Raw genomic sequence first — 19,855 nt, forward strand, 5'->3', positions numbered from 1 at the left:
AAAAAAACGTTGAAAAAAAAATTAAAAAAAAAATTATTACTATCATTCTTAATTACTTTAAACCAACATTGGGCCAAAAAGAATCACAGACGAAATCCAAATTTATAGAAAAGGCTTGAATAAAATTATAACCGAGCAGCAGACCATCAAGAATTACATATTTTGATGAATAGATTTTTTTAGAGTAAAATTTTCAATCCTTCATGAACTTTCTCTACCAGATCTGTTCATATGAATACTTATCTTAGGAAGGGCAAAATTTTATGAGATGGCCTCCTTTATATTTATTATAAATCGACTCTAATTTTAAAGATTTTTAACTTATTTATTTATTTATTTATTTTTGAAGGAGAGAGAGAGACAGAGCATGAGCAGGGGAGGAACAGAGAGAGAGGGAGACACAGAATTCGAAACAGGCTCTAGGCTCTAAGCTGTCAGCACAGAGCCCAACGCGGGGCTCAGACCCACAAAGTGTGAGATCATGACCTGAGCCAAAGTCAAACGTTTAACCGACCAAGCCACCCAGGTGCCCCAATCTACTCTAATTTTAGAATAAACAATCCTTTCTCTTGGAAAGCATGCTACAGATTACTCTTTTATCTGCACTGATGTATCTCAATGAGCAAACGTGAAGACCTACAAAAGGCAAGGGCCTAACAAGCAGAGACATACCTTTAATGATCCTTCTATTCCAAAGGGCACCTTGGTCAATAGCTGTATAAACACATAACCCTTTCTGTGTTGTTCTGGGGCAATTTGGCCTCCTGAAGAATTTTCTTTCAAAAGTGGGACCTTTCTAACGATTCATGAACTTCTGTAACACATTAGGCAGTAAACAGAAAATGTAGTAAGCAGGCTTGGCCTTTGAAAGCAAAAATTAAAACAAATAGGTAAACCTTTTTAATACTTAATTTGTACACATTTCTACACTTATCAATCCTGATACTAATATGATATATAATATTATGTGAATAATATAAGACATGCAGTTAGTAAAAATAAAAATAATGACTTTATGGGATGCCTAGGCCATGAAGTGGCCTACATGCCAAAACCTTACATTTAGAAACTTCAAAATAAAATTTCTAAGACATATTCATCTATAGTCTTATGGGCTTATAACCATAGAAATTTGGAGCTTCAAAGATGATACTTTATCCATGTCATACTTTTTGTGCTAAAATGTTACCCTCTGACAACAAAAAACTCTTGTTGAATCAGCAACTACATGACCCACAGATATCTAAATCACAGGACTAGAAAGGACCATGTAGTCATTGAAAGCATTTTCATGAGTTTTTGTGTGAGACTATGTCCTGTTTTTTTAAACTCTGTGAGAAGAAAAGTGTAGACTCTCCATAAAATTTCTTACAGCATTTAATTCAAAACTCATCAGAAATCTTTGTTCTTGCTTTGTAAACCGCTCATTTTGTGATCTGAACATGTTTCATATCCCCTTCTTAGGACACATTAAGATTAGGTGGTGCATACCAGATAGTAAAACTACATCATGAAGCCGCATGCCTGAAGACTAGTACTGCCACAATTTCAACTGTTAGATCTTTGCTCTCAAATGGTCCAGAATCAGACTCCAGTCTGTATGGATTTAGTAGATAATTGTTCATCACCCAACAGTGGGGAATCGATATGTGATTTTCTATAATGACATATATTACTGTAATCAGAGCAAAAAAATCTTCCAAAATTGAAATGTGTGTTCATTCTGGTTCTATTATTAATGCTGGAAGGCATACCCTGTAGACACGAAAACCCTTAAATCCAGCCAGTCTGTTCTAGAGAGAGAGAACGCTAGTGCAGAAGTGAACACGGACAGTGGTGGATGCATTGCTCTCGTTGTGAAGCGTTCGGTGGCAGCTGTCACTGAGTGTCCGTGTTGTGAGGAGGTGAGGGCAGGAGAGGGCTTCAGGAGGCACACAAAGGTAGAGCCATGTCCCTGGACTCAGATGAAAGGGGCTTACGACAGCCATGTCTAAGTGCACAGAAAATACGCATTCCCTTATAAGGAGCAGTTTTTTCAGTGATGGTTTTTTCATTCTCTAGAGTTTGGACTTCACTAACAGGGAACATTCGAGGCATACGTCTATTAACAAACTGGAACACGAGAATGAAAGGCTCCGAAATGATCTTGCAAAACTTCGCTCCAATGGCAAATCAGCATGGGCCAATCAAAATACCTATGAAGAAATGGGACGGTACACCTATCAAAACCAAATGAAAATGGAAAAAAATGAAGATAGGTATGTTAGCTCCATTGTATAAGGACACAACTGTATAAACATTTAATAGAAACATTTATTTTTAAACAACTCAACGGAGAACTTTTATATACTTTCTCTTCAATTGTTAGCATTTTATTCTGTAGTGATAATACAGTAGTATAGATATATTGTTTTATATTAAATTCTGTGCTGTCAATAGCTTTCAAAATACAACAGTGAAATGGTAGCGTTACAGTGAATTCTACTTACTTCAAACCCTTCTTAGAAGCTGATGTGGCACACAAAGTATACAAAGAAGTAATCTTATTTTTTTATGTCATAAGAATAGAAAAGCTAGATTTTAATATGTTACGTATATTGTTCAAACAGAATAGAAAATAGGTCACTTCTGACTTTCAAAATATACGCTTTATATTGACAACTCCAGCAGTAGCGACAAACTGTTGGTCCCTTCGTAGGAAAGGAATTGGAGGGTGGGTAAGAGGTTTTCTCTGAGCGAAGAGAAGCATGTGGAAAATTAGTATCTGCTATCCACAGGATCCCCTTTTAAAGTGCCTTAGTTCAAAATTTAAGTACATACGTCAACCATAAAATTAGACTAATTTATTCCACTTTAATAAAATACTTACAGAATCAAAACTGCCCTTGGCGGCTTTCCACTGTTTTTCCAAACCTGGGAAATTCTCAGCAAAATAAACAAGTTTCTTTTCTCCAGGATATCTTAGAGTCATTACTATGCTCTTGTGCATTGTGAGTTTCAGGAAGGGGTGTGGCATGCAACATTCCCCGAACTTCTTTAACATCAGATTTGTTAACATTTCATGGTGCCAAGAAACGGTGAATTGATAGGACCTAACTTCGATCCAACTTTTGCTCAAAAACTCATCACACTTAGCATGAAAACCTTACCTACTGTTTGCATATAACATAATATTTACAACCTTGGGAAACGTACTTAAACTTTGTAAGCCTCAATTTCCCATCTGATAAATACAGATAATAAGTATAAGGGGTTTTTGTGTGTGTGAGAATTATAGAAGAAAATACAGTTCCATATAAAACATATATTTCCATAAATTTTAGCCATTATTGATATTATTATTACTAATAAAATTGTTAGCATTTATAACAATATGAATACTTCAGCAACAACTCACAGTGCCAAAAAGTAGCTTTGGGTGGCCAAACAAATGGCTGAATCTGACATTCCCTCAGCCACAGTCCTGTGAGAAGGGGCGATGCCGGCCTATCTTTGTAACTAAGCACGCCCCATCTAAAGGTGGATAAATCCATAAATCCATGGGACATAGCAAAAAATATGTCTGTCAACATTCTTGTAGACGTAGTGCAGCTCTCTTACAGGCTGTATCCTAATCCGATGCAAGAAATAGCAACCATTCAAAAGTGCTCAATTAATAACCTTTTTTCAAGACGTTCAGGAAGGAAATGAGGGCAGACTGGCTGCTATCCTAGAAACTAAGCACTGGGGGTGGGTTGCTGGTAGGGGGCGGCGGGGGGAGGGGATGCAGGGAGGTGGGGGAGAGGCAGGGGGCAGGTGGTGCCGTCTGGGTGCAGGTGGCAGAGTACAAACAGGGTGTGGGGGCGGATGTAACAGTCCGCTGAGGCCTAGTCACGGGCGGGTTCTGTGGTGCCCGTGCCAGGGTGTTCCGGCCTCTATAACTGAAAACCTGTCTCCAGAAGAGGTCTCATCTTGATTGTGGTATAGAAATATTTTTTCTGATATAGAACATACCCTTTTCAAAATGCTTCCCTACTCCACAGATTCATGTCTCCGTGGGTCAAATCACGACCCCACGCATTTGGTTCTTTTATTGTAAGAGAAAAGCAGGCCCCTAAAGCTGTTAGGGCCTTTCTGTGCACGTTAGTACTGGTCTGTATCGAGCACCCATTAGGCGCAGAACGTTGTTTCCTATTCTTGCTTGTTGGGAACAACTTTGAAAGCCTTGGATGAAGGTACCAGGTGCCGTCATTTAGAAGACAGTTATTCCGCCTTTTATTATTTTTAAAAAGTAATTTTATTGTTTGGGGTGCCCCCTTATTTCTTTGCTGGGCAGTACAGAATGTGTTAAAAGTGCCTAACAAAAACAAGACAGTAGGGGACGCAGAAAGCAACACAAGAGGTAAAATGCTCAGCAGGAGATGATCTTAATAAGCAGTCAGGACTACTCTTCCTGCCGCAGAGCCTCGTGTCCTGCCAGCCTCATCTGTTGAGAGTTTCATTAAATTTGTTTTAATGCCTTGCCTGATTTCAGTGTTCTCCAGTGACCTGATTTTTAAGAGAAACAGCATTTCAAATATTCTGAATAAATTATTATCATGTAGAACCCAGTATGGGGAAAGCGTTGTTGAGTTGCAAAGACCCTGAACCCAGCAGTAGAGAGCTGTAAAATACATGTCTATTAATTTTAGCAAATGAAAATGAAATGTTCCTTCTTTCCCTCACAGCACAGCTCAGTGAAGCCTAGATATATTTGTTAGGCATAAACATCATCGGAAAATACGGAGTCATATTTACATAGTACTGGCTAATGTCACAAGGTCTTATCAAACTATTTTAGAAAGGAAAAAGCTTTTAGGCAAACGTATATGAAGATGATGTTCCACAAAATGTTTAAGCCAAATTTTTAGGCACTTCCTCCTTTTAGCTGAGGAAGATTTGCATAATACATCTTTAATCTTTTGTCCGCTTGGAAGTAACCCAATTTTTGTTGTTGTTTTTCATTCCTATTAGAAGTAATAGGAAGTTCTTCATGCTCATCCACTTGAAAATGTGAAGCATTTTGGGATATTCTAACAGATTTGCTTTCCGATAAGAAAGTTATTCAGCACTTAAAGAAATTATGAATAAGATGCAATTTAATTTGGTGAGGATGTATTGAATTTTTAACATTTTTTAAAAAATTTATTTATTTGGGGGCACCTGAGTGGCTCAGTCAGTTGAGTGTCTGACTTCGGCTCAGGTCATGATCTCACAGTTCGTGGGTTCGAGCCCCACACCGGGCTCTGTGCTGACAGCTTGGAGACTGGAGCCTCCTTTGGACTCTGCGTCTCCCTCTCTCTCTGCCCCTCCCCTGCTCATGCTCTGTCTCTCTCTGTCTCAAAAATAAATAAACATTAAAAAAATTTTATTTATTTTGAGAGAGAGCACTCGAGCAGGGGAGGGGCAGAGAGAGAGGGAAACAGAGAATCCCAAGCAGGCTCCGCTGACACAGGCTTGATCTCACAAACTGAGCGACCATGACCTGAGCCGAAATCAAGAGCCGGATGCTTAGCCAACTGAGCCACCCAGGTGCCCCTGTACTGAATATTTTAAAAGTTTTTAAAAGTCAGAGTTTTGAAGTTTAAGGATGAAAGCTAATTTGAAATAGTGGTACCCAGAGCAATTAATATGTGACTAATTTTAATGACAACTCAATTTTGTAATAAATGGAGTTTCTTCTCTATATATGATACATACTTAAAGGTTACATCATGTACAGGAAAGAGTTTAGTAATCCTCACATTAATCATTAAAATTGCTTCAAATGTGGTTCATAAATAAAAAGTTTCTAATACTAAGAAAATCACAAAGTCGGTAGGTTTGTCATAACCACTCTCACAGGATCCCTTGTCAAAGAATGAACAGTCATCTAGAAGCAAAAAAGCAAGTTGAGAAAATTTACTGCCAAGGTGTTACTCAAGAAGAAACAAAACATAGCAGGCTGAGCAGTTGTGGGCCGGGAAATAATGAGTTGTTCAAAGAACTGGGAGCATCATGTGGAGCGTTAGAAGGTGAGGCTGAAGCAGGCAAATTAGCGGTTTGTGAAGGGATCCTATTCCATGCTGAGGACGTTATCCCATAGCCCGGGGAAAATTAACTGAAGGCCAGGAAGGGATGGACAGTTAGACACGTCTGAAAATTGCAGACAGTGGACCCAGGTCTCAAGTGGGCAGAGTTCTGTTCCCAACAACTGAGGACTGCTTTCCTGGCAGAACTAAGGCCTGTGGAAAAGCTGACTGGGCAGACCAACTCGTGAGAGGCTACTAAAAGCCGTCCGAAATAATTCTGAGGAGGTTTTAAAATGATATACTGAGTACTTCTTGCAAGGTGGTTTAGGAAGTATTTGAGTCGCTGCATTCTAGAAGAACTTTTCAGCTATAAAGACGATTTAAAGCAAAAGTACTTTACTCCCTCATGTAGTCTTTCCTTTCAATCTCTGCATTTTATTGATCGTACAATAAAAGAATGTTCATATGTAAGTTTTAGTAATTAACACTATAAAACGGTATCGATACGTCCAAAGCCAAGTGGATAATTGAGAGAATTCTTTAGATAATTTAGGACAAATAACACTTTCCCTGAAATCTTTGTATAATTGAGATTACAACGAGATATATCTTTCTTGAGTCACTTCCATAATTATCTTATTTTGTCCCACTGTGCTTTAAAGTATAGATGGGAGCCTCCCTCAAATTAAAAGTTTCAGCGGAAGATTCTATGCAGATGTACTATGCAATTGTTATAATTCTATCTGAATTGCGGATGTTTCATCTTAACATGCACATCATAAACCATGTTATTTCAGTTTAATTTGCTGTTCTGTTTCCATGGTAATTATGGTTTGGGAGAATGGATTTTAAAAAAGATATATTTCAAGATAAGTAAAAACGGAAAGCACGTTGTGTTTGTTTTCTATGTCCTAATTTACAGATGTCTCACTTAACTTTTATTGCTATTTGTATGCATCGCTTTGAAATGTTTACATAATAAGAAACCAGTCTGTGGAGACAGATAGTCTTTGGATAAGAACAGAGAACAATGATGTAAATTTGTTTGAACCGTGCAAAATTCAAATGTGAAGGCTTTGAAAATGGTAAATCATTACCTATGGAGAATTTGAATAATCAGTAAAAATGAATAAATAAGTTTAGGGTGAAGGGATTCTGATGTTTTCATGGGCTTTGATGATTTTGATTAAATTTCAACCCCAATTTCATGAATTAATGTGCAGAAAGATACTTATTCCGTTCTGAACAGCTCATACCATAGGATCTTTTTATGTAAAATTTTAAGGCAAGTTCATTTGGTTTTTTGTTTTATTATTCATTTGTTTAGTCAGCATACAAAAATTTTAAATCTCACTGGTCTTTTATTCAGTTTCATCTTCTACTTTATATGTTAGCACAAACAACCGATTCTGTACTGTACCTTCCACCTAAACTGTGGAGTGCAAGTCCCCTAACAACTCATTTTTTATCATTGAAAAAACTAAAGTCACAGAAAGATCTAGTTACCTGCTTAAGGTCAAGGTCATACAACTAAGTGTGGAAGAGCTAAGGAGAAGATATTAATTGAAAAATACGTTACAAATTATTAAGCCCTATAGGAATTAGAATTATTGTACAAGGACTTGTTCTGGCATCAAACAAACAAAACAAAACAAAAGAAGTATAATTCTGTTAAGAAAGCCAGCAAGGTTAAGTGAACTACAGAATACAAAAAGAGGATTATTTAGACTTCTCGAGGGCAGCATTGTTAGCTGTTCTGAGAGTTTTCTGAAACGGGTATCATGTTTTTTAATTAAATGGCAAAGAGATTTGAAAGTAACATAGAAAAGGATGCAACAGAGGCAATAAGGATAGAAGAATATTTTTAACAATTACAAAGTTTTCTGTCCATTATTAACCATTAGAAATGATTTACCAGGAAAATTATTTTCAAAGAGACCCTGAGATAAGCCCAAACATTTTGTGATGCTCTCCCCTCTGTGAGACATCAGAGAAATGTAAGTGCTTAGCTACATGAACCAGCAGTATCCTTGGTGGTGGTGATGACGACCATCCTCCTCTTTTAGACTTAGCCAAGACCGGGAGCCCAACAGAAGTGTGACACCTCCTCTGCCGCCTTTGCCATTTCAAACCAGAGAAATGACAAGTCCCCTGGTTAGCGATGACGAAGTGTTCCCACTGGTGAGTTGCTGGTTGTGGTTATTTTTTTCCTTGAAGGACTGATGACTTTTACAGTGATACCTGTATACTGGTATATATACACACAGTTGTTGGGGAAAAAAAAAAAATTGTTACTTCTTGACTAAGACTCCAAGGTGGGCCTGTGCATCATTTTGGCCTTGCCTTTCTATAGAAGGAAAAGAGATCCGTAATGTTTCATGAAGTATTTCAATCTCTGGTTACTCACCTCTAGTGCAGGCCAGAATTATGGGGGATGCTTTTGAAAATTTTGAGTGCTTGGGACTTATCCCTAAACATCCCACGAGCCCTCCACGATCTGAATATTTTAAAGAGCTACAAGTGATCTTTTATGCCTGTTTAAAAAAATCTTTTCTATTGACTCTGACATACATACAGAAGCTTGCACAAATCAGAATTGGACAGCTTGATGAATTAGCACAAAGGGCACATCAGTGCAACTACTACCCAGGTAGAACAGAACATTGATAGCACTCCAGAGGCACCCTTCACGTCCCCTTCCAGTCACTCCTTCGACTTGCCCCCAAGGTAACCACTGTCCTGACTTCTAACGTCATATATCTGTTGTGGCCATTTGTCGATTTTACATAAGTAGAATCCTATTACCTGTGTCCTTTGTGTCTGGCTTCTTTTGCTCAGCATTATTTCTGAGACTCGTCACCCATATTGTTTTATATGGCTGTACTTGATCCATTTTTGTTTCTCTGTAGTATTCCATTGTATATAAATGCTACGTAGAACGACACCACAATCTACCCATTCTACTGTCAACAGATGTTTGAGTTATGTCCTGCTTGGGAATAGCTCTGCTAAAAGCATTCTTGCATATGTCTCTGGGTACACATGGGTACACGTTTCTATTGCGTTTACTCCTAAGAGTGGAGCTGCTAGGTCATAGGATAAGCTGCATAAGGTCAGCTTTTGGAGGTAGTGCCGAGCAGTTTTCCTAACTGCTGGAGCCAGTTAATGCCCCAATAAGTAGTCTATGAGTGTCCTTGTTACATATTCTTTCCAACACTTGGCATTATTTGGTCTTTTTCATTTTAGCTTTCCTGGTCAGTGTGTAGTAACTTCCTATTGTGGTTTTAATTATTTGTCTGGTGACTAATGGAGTTGAGGACTTTTTCATGTATTTATTGGCCATTTTGATATTCTCCTTCGCGAAGTGCCTGTTCAGTTTCCTTGCCTAATTTTCTGTTGGATTGTCTTTCTTCTCATCGATTTGTATGAGTTCTTTACATGTTCTGAAGATAAGTCCTTTGTTGATTATATATATCGCAGATATCTTCTCCCGTTCTTAACTTGACTCTTCACTTAAGGGTATCTTTTGGTAACCAGAAGTTCCTAGTATTAATACATCCAAACTTACGAATCTTTTCCTTTATGGTTAACATTTTTTGGTATGCTATTTAAAACTTTCCTCGTCCCAAGTTATAAAAATATTATTCTACGTTACCTCCTAGAACCTTTGGCTCTTTACCTTTTGTGTTTACATCTACGCCTGGAATTGCCTTTTACCTATGGTGCAAGGTAATATTCTCAATCCCTTCCCCCGTGGAAATAGCCGGTTGAACTTGCACATGTCTTTCAGTCCTGTAGATTCTATTTTTTTGTTTAGTTTTCTTGATCTATTGTACTAAGACCTCCAGGAAATGTTGAGTAGCGGCAGTGGTAGAGCCCACATCTTTCTCTCCTCAGTTACTGCAGAGGGAAAGCTTTACGATATTTGCTAGAGGTGTTTTGTAGATTTCTTTTAAAGATTAAGGAAATTCCCTCTTATTTCTAGATTGCTAACTCTGTTCATGAATTGATATGGAATTTTATCAAATACTTTTTCTGCCTCTTTTGACATTACCAAAAAGAAAAAAGAAAAAAAAAAAAGAAATGACCATGTGATTTTTCTCTTTTGCTTGCCTAATATGACGTATTTCTCAATTTTCGGTTGTTAACCCACCTCTGAATTCTCGGAATAAACTCCACTCGATAGCTGGATTTGGTTTGCTCACGTTGGCTTAGAATTTTTGCTTCGTGTTCACTAGAAGAATTAGCCTGTAGTGTTCCTTTGCTGTCCTTGTCAAGCGCTGATATCAGATGACGCTGACCTCATAAGACAGGGAAAGCGTTCTTCATCTCATATTCCTCTGTTTCCTCATTTTCCTTGGCAATCTGTGTTGGTTTCTATGCAGAAGGTGAAAGAGCCAGCTCTCCCTGTCTTGAGAGAGTGGCCTCGTGCAGGTTAATTTCAGATTTACATTTTTTGGTTCTTGACTTTTCATTTGATCCTCTTAGTTTCTAGTTCTGTGCTGAAATTTTCTACTTTATGATTTAATTTCTTGAACATAATAATCACAGGGTTTTTTAAAGTAGCTATTTGCCTCCAAAAGTTAGTCGTACTGGTGGCAATTACTTTCACTTGTATTCAAAGTACATTTGTGTAATTTTCACTGCCTCTCCCTGATATGCTAATGGATACAAATTATAAACAATGACAACAGAAAATGTCTAAACTGGATGGGGTGTCCCATGAGTACTTTACTGCTTTTCTGGAATCCATCACCTTCTTTTGGGAGAGACTGGAAGTCAGAGTCAAGCTATTTCGGAAGGAGATGACTTCAAACCATTAACTTTTGAAGTGTCAGAGACCTCTAAAGCCTTGAAATGCTCTTTTGTGTTCATCTCAACATAAAATGCCAAAGTTATCTGAAAAGAATAAAATTCTATGCCAACAAAGTAAACGAAATCAACTTCCTCATTTTAGCTGTAGGAACTAAGGGGACTTAGCCAATTCTGTATCGCAAATTTTTGATCTTGAAGGACTCCAAAGCAAGCATGTACTCCAGTGAGGCAAAAGGAAAACAAAACATGATGAATTGCTAAATGCCCCATGGTTCTAATATCAGATGATTTTAGCATTTTAGGATCGTTAGTCTCTGCTCAGATATCGCCTCATCCGAGATGTCTGAGCAGCCAACCTGTGGCGGCCCCTCCCTCTTCGATCCCTTGTCCTGTGTTTGTTTGTTTGTTTTCATAGCACTTCACCGTAAGACATTTTATGTCTGCTTGTTTGTTTGCCTCCCTCCCCTAGAATTTAAGCTCCATGAAAGCAGAGATTTTTTTTTTCTGTCTTTGTTTTACCGTTGTAACCCCAGCACCTAAAATAGTGTGTGGTACTCGTAGGCACGGAAAAAGCATACAAGAGTATCCGTCGTATTGACTTAATAGACACTGGGCTTCCTTCTGTCTCTAAAATTCCACGTTACTCCTTTGAGGACGTTCATGAGCCCCAGAGTCACTAGGAAAGAAAATTCTCTACTGTTTTAGGTCTGGGCGTGGGGAATTTAATCTGTGACAGGGCCCCAGAGTCTGAAAGACATAGCCCAGTCCACCGTTCTGAGTCCAGTGGTTTCTGTCAACTTCTGCATTTTAACTTCTATATCAGTACTGTCCCTACCGAGAGCACCAGCGACCTTCTAGTTGTTAATTCAATATGCTTTTAAGAACTCATCTTCCTTCATCATTTTTTCTTGAAACTCATATTCTCTGGCTTCTATCTGAAGCCAATGACACTATTTTCCACTGATTTTTCCTGCTGCCTGTTTCCTTTTTCCCAGTCTGCTTCCAAGTTTCTCTCTCCTATGCCTGTCCTTAGATGTCATCGTTCGTTCGTAAAACCAACCTGTATTACAAGCACCCAGGATATGGAAGGTTCTGTTTTAAACACATCTTTGATGAGACAGACAAGTCTACAGTCTAGTGAAAAAAAAGAGAGGAAGCCCATCGATGGATGAATGAATAAACAAATAGTGTTATAGACACACACGATGGAATACTATGTAGCCATAAAAAGGAGTGAAGTATTGATATATGCTATATTGTGGCAGGTGAACCTCCAAAATATTATGCTAAGTGAAAGCAATTAGCCACAGGAGGTCATATATCATATTATTCCACCTATGAGAAGCGCTCAGAACAGGGAAATCACAGAAACAGGGTGCAGACTGATGGTTCCACGAGCAGTGCAGGGAGCAGGGAATGAGGATCAGTGGCTTGATGGGTTCAGGTTCCTTTCAGGATGATGAAAATATTTTGTAACTAGAGAGAGATGGTGGTTGCACAACATTGCGAATGTACTAAGTCAGAACCAAATGAACCAAATTGTTCATTTTTAAATGGTCTTATTTTATGTGCCCTGTACCTCCAAAAAGGGAAGGAACAACTAATGACTAGAAACAAATGAATATTTAAGAAAATATCAAAGAGTGATAAATTCTACGAGGAAAGAAAAGCCAGTGATATGATAGGAAGTGATGGCAGTGTGGGGAATTACTGTCAGCTGAGTGGCCAGGAGAATGAGGAGGGGACGCTGAGGGGGGACCTAAATTAACAGAAAAAGATCTAAAGACCTGGAGGAAGAGGGCTTCCGGCCGAGAGAACCACTAGTGCAAATCTGCAAGGCAGAAACAAGAGTAGTAAAGTTTGAGAACCAAAAGGGGCATGGGTGGGGTCTGGAGCCTAGAAGGGGAGAGAGAGAATGGAATGAAAGGGGGGCCAGAGAAGCAGTCAGAGGAAGGCCATATGTGGAGAGACTGTAGGCCATAGGAAGGAATTTGACTTTCATTTCAAAAATACCTTTGAAAAGACCCTTTGAGTGCCAAATAAGTAATAAATTCTAGAGGGCCAAAAGAGAAGCGGGGAGAACCATCTCCGGGCTCTCTTCAGTAGTCCGGGCAAGAGATGATGATGCTGGCTTGGCAGCGTGGACACAGAGTAGCACAGCGGATCGAGGAAACGCTAAAAGTAAAATATGGGGATCATCAGCATAGGGCTGGTATTTCAATCTATAGGACTGGATGAGTATAAATAGGGAAACTCCCAAGACCACGCCTTAGACCACAATACTTAGTGGTCTGGTGGGGATCTTCAAGGAGAGGAGCAAAGTTTGATGGTGAAGAGGGGGGACCCATGAGTGACGAGATTCATCTGCAGAAGCAGCCACTGAGAAGACAAGAAGGAATAGAATCCACAGTACAGATAGGAGTAAGAGTCCCTGAAACAGAGTATGGCCTGAAACATGGCTATGGTGCAAATGGGTGTAGAGAGGAAGGGGCTCCCTCCCGAGAAAGAGGCGAGGCCACCCGGTAATGAATGAGAAAATGAATATACTAGTAGAATGGGAAGATGGTGTTAACTAACCTTTTGACACATGAGGTCCTGAACTGTAAGTAAAAGCAGTCCCTGCAGTAATAGAATTCCTCCTCCATCCACCCACCCCAGCATTCAGCTGCTCAGGTGCAGGCATGCGTCAGCACTTTATTCAGGCTTGGGTTTTACCAAGTACCTAGAACAGAGGAATGGTTACAACGATGGATCTGGAATATAAGCAGAGTCAGAAGGGAATGGATGCTGTGAGAAAGTAGGAATATGAGACGAAATAAGCTGGAAGGGTAATGGGTGGGTTGCTGAAAATCTTGATTAGTAAATAATGAAGTTATCGTTGATGACAGTGTCAAGAACACAGCCATGGGAGTGGGTGCCTGAAATGAAGCACTCTCCTAGATTCCCTTTTTTTTTTTTTTTTTTTTTGAGAAACAGAGTGAGACAAAGCGTGAGCGGGGGAGGGGCAGAGAGAGAAGGAGACAGAATCTGAAGCAGGCTCCAGGCTCTGAGCAAGCGGTCAGCACAGAGCCTGATGAGGGGCTGGAACCCACAAACTGTGAGATCATGACCTGAGCCGAAGTCGGACGCTTAACCGACTGCGCCACCCAGGCGCCCCCAAGATTCCATTTTTGAACTGCTGTTTTTATTTGCATGTTTTGGATGATTTCAGTCAGACTCACAGCTTTAATTATCTATAACTTTGAAATATCTCTAATCCAAACCAACCTTTTGGGATCTGGATTGATATATCTCATTGTCTACATGACAATCTGTTTGAGCCCCAAGTCACCTCTAACTCAGCATTATTTAAGATCAAATGCATTTTCTTCATTCATATATTAATTCAAAATTTTGTTTGAAATATACTCTGTGCTAGAAACTGCTAGAACCTGGAGAATCCAAAATAAATAAGACCTTACCCTTAATGGGCTCCTTCTACTGTTTTTCGTTTATCAATAAATGGCGTTGATGTCACGCAATCACCACTCAATCCAGAAGTTGGGAAGTCATCTGAGATCAGGTTTCCTAGAATCTGAGATGAAGATTCCTATGAAAGTGATTTATTGAGGGTACTATTCTTGGCAAGAGGAGAGTCAGGGAAGCAGTCTAGGGGAAGGGAGAAAAGCTAAACAAGGATAAGATCTCAGCTAGAGAGGAGATTGGCGTGGTCTCACCAGGAACTTGGGGCACAAATTGCACAACAGAGTTGGTTCCCCCAGAGACAAGAAGTCTGGCATTTTGTACCCCCTGTCAGTCAGTCATTGCCTCTTAGAGGAGAAGGGAATGGGCTGAGGGGGGTATTACAACTTCCCAGATGAGGCAGAAGGCTCCGGTTCAGCTGAGGGCAGGTCTCCAGAGAACCAACAACCACAGCAGCTGGAGGACAGATGCACCAGCCTGGTGAAGGAAATTCCAGTAGGGCACCAACAGCATCCACTATAGTCCACCTCTTGAACCACTCAGATCCGTGTTCAACTCCTGTTGTTCATTCCACTCAGACCTGTCTTCTCCAAGATTCTGACTGGTCATAATTTCTGGGAAAACCTATAAGAGGGTTGCTACAACTTGATGCTACAACCGGTCTCAAGGACTTGATAGACACCATCCCCTCACCCATTCTAGATTCCCCTCCCTCTCAGCTGGCCAGGTAGCTTGCCTTGTGGGGTGAGCCCCTGGTTCCCATGGCTTATCCAGATGTGGTTTGCCATTTACAGTTAAAACTGGGCATGAGAGTATTCAAAGAAACCTCAGTGGCTCGACTAAACATAAAATATATTCTTCACTGCCCCCATTATACAGTAGTAGCCTTTGTAATGATTAGGGCCAGGTACCCCTGCTAGTATAGCACCTCTTTTCTGTGCCTCTGAACTGCCAGCATGAGGAGCCCAAAGTGGCTAGGTGCCAGCTAGTGCTTTAAGTGTAGTGAGACTCTTACAGGTCTCTTGGTGGAGGCATTTCTCCCTCTGAGACCCGGGACCTGTAGATCAACAGAGCCTAAAGATACAAAGACAGAAGGTACTAATTCTCCAAGTGGGTCAACAGAAATGATAGAGTGGAGCCATTCCTACATCCTCCGTTTCATTCCCAGATTCGTGTATTCTACCTGTTGGAAATACAGTAGCATATAAGGGCCATTGGTTTAAAGTCTATACCATATCCTGAAGAATAGTACCCCATCCTCACAAGTTAAAATTTGCAAGCTGATGCCTCAGTTCTGCCTTCAAGAAGCCTATCAGGGTTAGCATCCTCTAGATGGTGCTATATGTGGTAAGACCAATGAATACCATGGTCATGCCCCCACTGCCATACTCCTCTGCTTTAAGGTAGGTTCCTTTACTACTAATCAGGATCCCACGTCAGTAAATCAGTCTCTCTGCGAGCTTTCAGGTAGTGGTCAAGGCCAAGGCCCTTCAGGCAGGAAAGGCAAACCCATACAATATATGTCAGTGCTGCTGGTAAGGATGAAACATTGCCCTTTCCAAGGTGTCAGGGACCTGGTGTAAACAAATTGCCAACAAGAGGCTGGTTGGTCTCTTTGAGGGATGGTGCCATGTCAGGAACTCAGCTTTAGTCTCTATTGCAAGCAGATCATTCAACAAGCAACAGTTCACTAAATTAACCTTGGTGAAAGGGAGACCATGCTGTTGGGCCCGTCCATAATTTCCACCAGAGTGGCCAAGGACAGAGGCTAGATCAAGTCATCATACCCGCTTCTTAGATGCTCTGTCTCAACTCAGTAGCATTAGAGGAACTGTTTTGTCAACAGTAGACGGTTTTCTGCCCCAGATGGCATGGCCTTGGCTTCAAAATCTTAAGGGTCTTCAATGCAACTTGACTCGTGAAACTTTGCAGAGGCGCACAAAGCAATTTTTTTTCTGTATCAGAGATTCTTCTAGTATGGAATCTTCCAAGTCATTTTGCCCAGGTAGTGGGACTGCTCGTACCCCATTCCCAACCTACTGCAGTGTCCTTTCTTGCTCTGGGCTCTACCGCAAACACAAAATGAAACAGAAACAGCCTTCTGTGTCACCCAGTAAATGAGTCAGATTATTCCCCCCAAGAGTGGAAGATGCTGCTTCCAAAACCTGAAGAGACCTACCAAGCTTTGTGCTTCTTTAGTGATAAGAAATGCAAGGTGCATTAACTTGTGCTTAAGAGATATCCTACCATGCTCCATATAACTGGACACCTAAAAACGTGTCAAGCCCAGGGCTCCTGGGTGGCTCAGTCGGTTAAGCATCCAATTTTGGCTCAGGTCATGACCTCACAGTTTGTGGGTTCGAGCTCCATGTTGGGCTCTGTGCTGACAGCTCAGAACCTGGAGCCTGCTTCAGATTCTGTGTCTCCCTCTCTCTGCCCCTCTCCCGCTCTCTCTCGCTCTCAAAACAATAAATGGATATTAAAAAAAAATTTTTTTAAGTGTCAAGCCTGTGAACCATTTATGGGGTTTATCTTTCACTCTCTGGAGTGTGTCCTTCCAAGCCTTCGACATACTTGCCACTTCCTGCTCATCAGATCTTAGCGTGATGTTAATGTTACTACATTATGCCCTATAATTTATAGCCCTTGGAATATCCAGACGGCCCAGGCTTCTTCAGAATTTATTGTGACAGCATTCTTACATAACACATAACACTGGGGCAAGAACATGAATGTGTACTGTTGTCTGTCCCACGTGGACACCAGCTACTTACTTCTGATCCTCCTCCTCATTGGGTATTAAAAAGAGTGCATTTGTCAACTCAACAGCAGCATATCGTGTACCTAAGTCTATAGTAAAGATACTCTATTCGGCACCACAGCTGGCGCTACTACTTGGATGAGTTTCTACGGCACTCCATTATCATCCGCCATGATCCATACACTTTGTCAGAGGCCAGACTTACGAACTCAATTCCCCTAGAGCAGGGTTCACCGGCATCCAGATCGTCAACTCTTGAAACACCATATAAAGCTCCATTCTTCCAATAAAACAAAAGTTGAAGAAGAGTTCAGGGACCCCAGAACTAGAAAATTAAAGTACAGATGTCCTCAACTTATTTTTTAAATTAACTTAAAACAGTAGTTTGAATGAAGCATGCGCACACGTGTGTGTGTGTGTGTGTGTGCATGTGCACACGCGTGCATTAGTAAGAACTTAGGTCACAGGCAGTTAAGTGAGCACTTCCATATTGCCATGAAGTGTGGAACTGGGCGCTTACCATGACGCTTTCTCAGTGGACAAACGAAATACTTTCCCGTGTCATGGCGTTGCCCAGGAGGAAGCCACTCTTACCCAGGATGCATCGTGCTGCCAGCCCTCCTCACCCGGCCAACTCCAAACAGCGATTAGCTCCCATTTTCAGCCAGTCCTTAATTTTTCCCCCTATACAAGCTTTCTTTGCCCCCGTCCTACTGTAATCTTAACATTAGCTTTTTGGAGTTGCTTGTTTTCAGATGAAAACCCTTGGCTTTACAAATTAGTTGAGTGTGTTTGAGGCAAGTTCCATGGGAATTTTGTGGGCCCTGCATTTGCAGCTGGACACGGTAATATTCATTTCTGGAGCTTTTTAATATAAGGGTGCTGTGATGTTGTCATTTGTGGAGGATTGCACGAGCAGTCACTGCGTTATACCAGTAGGGACGGTTCAGCCTGGATTGTTTCATTAAGAGCTGTACCGTCTGACAGCATGCCAGGGATGAGGCATGCCTGGAAACAGGAAGGTTTAAAAGGCTTTGTGTTCCTCACCTAATGTTTCTTTCTCTCTTTAGTCTCCCCCAGATATAGTCTTCCCAGCCTCTTTGGCTGCACAGCATTTCCTTCTGGAGGAAGAGAAGCGAGCAAAAGAATTTGAAAAACTTCTAAATACACATATTGATGAACTGCAAAAACATACAGAATTCACTCTTAATAAATACACCAAGCTAAAACAAAATAGACACATTTGAGCTTTTAAACGCTTTTATTTGCTTCCCCCACCCCAAGAAAAAAAAAAAAAGCTCTGGCAAAATATTTACAAAGCTGGATAATGAAACTGAGAAATTTTGTTCTGTTTTCTTGAGTAAATCATTTCTGTTAGGCAGCTAGAAAATAGGTATTTTGGTCGAGAAAGCTGTTTGTATTTCTGCATTAACATAATAAATTCTTTGGCTATAGAGTTACTATTAAAAAAACATGACTACTCCAAAAGAGATTTTTTTTCCAGTCTAAAGAATATTTTGGAATTAAATATGGAGTTTTTTCCCCCACTTGAATCATGTATACTGAAAACCCATTTCCTCCGTAACAACACAAAACGAGGGAAAGGGGAAAATGCTGCATTTCAAATATCCAGAGCAGCTCAGTTGTACTAGGTTTGAAAACTCAAAAATTTTTCCAAATGAAAAAACCTTACTTTGAGCTCTGTAAACATCCTAAATTTCTGTTCGAAATTTCTTGTAGAAATAGCTTTACCAGTTCTACAATCATCCTTGTAATGTCTCTCTGTTTTAACACAATTAAGACATGGAACGTGCTGTTTACACATTTGAAATGTATGTACCAGCCAGAGATTAATGCTTTCCTGTTAGTACTACTTACTTCACGGAAATGAACAAGACAAAGAAGATCTAAAACATTGCTGCTGTTACAATCTTCCTTGTAACACCTCTGTTTTTAATATAATAAAGCGATATGAAATTCTGTGAATGAAAACTTAAATGCCTAATCTCGATGCAACAGTAATAACACGGTAGTGGGCAATAAAATTCAAGTTACAAATACATACGCATGATAATCCATTCTTCTTTCTCGAAAAATGACATTTACATAAAGATTATGAGAAATCCCAATGAAGTTACGCAAGGTAAGTCCTACAACTTTTATAGTTTTCGTTTCCTCTTCTAAGAGACTGAATCTCAGCGTACCCAAAGAGGAAGTCAAGTTGTCTTTAGATAACAGGTGTCATGTGAAAGAATGCAGAGCCCCATTCACTTGAGGGGACGGGACCGTGTAGTTTTGGAGAGCTCTTGATATTTGCCAAAAGCCTTCACGTAGCAATGTTCATTTCAACTCAAAACATGCCTGTGAAATCAGCAAAGCTAGTATCCTTGTTCCTGGGACTTAAGCTGTTAAGAAACTTACTAGAATCAGGGTCATCAAGAAAATCAGAAATACCCAGCTTCCAATGACTGGCTCCAACTCTTCCTACTTCCCAGTGTCACCTTTCGTAAGCAAACAGCGAACAATGCTGTATCCACAGACGCCATGTTTCATGACAAACCATCAGAGGGGTGCAAAGCTTTTAGTGTACCCAAAAAGACCCACATGAGGAAAATAATAAAAGTTATGATGATTTAACATTACTTAGTAATTTCTAGCCTGGACACAAAGAAAATAGAATATTTTTCAGTATTCTCTTTAGAAGATGGGAAGAAAAAGTATGTTCAGGAAAAGGGCCTTCCATAAACAATTCTAAAACCTTTGTATCTGTAATGCAAATGCAAACAGC

The 19,855-nt window shown here is 40.2% G+C and overlaps 1 protein-coding gene across 12 annotated transcripts in view; it reads left to right on the plus strand.

Moving 5' to 3' along the window:
• DEUP1 (deuterosome assembly protein 1) overlaps positions 1-19,129 on the plus strand; it is an 81,616-nt gene extending 62,487 nt beyond the window's left edge. For 11 of the 12 annotated variants that reach the window (XM_053203781.1, XM_053203789.1, XM_053203788.1 and 8 more), the window contains 3 exons: positions 2,062-2,258; positions 8,096-8,210; positions 18,138-19,129. In XM_053203781.1, the coding sequence (XP_053059756.1) occupies positions 2,062-2,258; positions 8,096-8,210; positions 18,138-18,314 (489 nt within the window). In that variant the 3' untranslated portion in view covers positions 18,315-19,129. The remainder of the gene's footprint in view (positions 1-2,061; positions 2,259-8,095; positions 8,211-18,137) is intronic. The other variant, XM_053203790.1, reaches the window with a different exon arrangement.
• Positions 19,130-19,855: the final 726 nt, after the last annotated feature.

The sequence above is a fragment of the Acinonyx jubatus genome, chromosome D1, assembly GCF_027475565.1.
Source record: "Acinonyx jubatus isolate Ajub_Pintada_27869175 chromosome D1, VMU_Ajub_asm_v1.0, whole genome shotgun sequence".
NCBI classification, from domain to species: Eukaryota; Metazoa; Chordata; class Mammalia; order Carnivora; family Felidae; genus Acinonyx; species Acinonyx jubatus.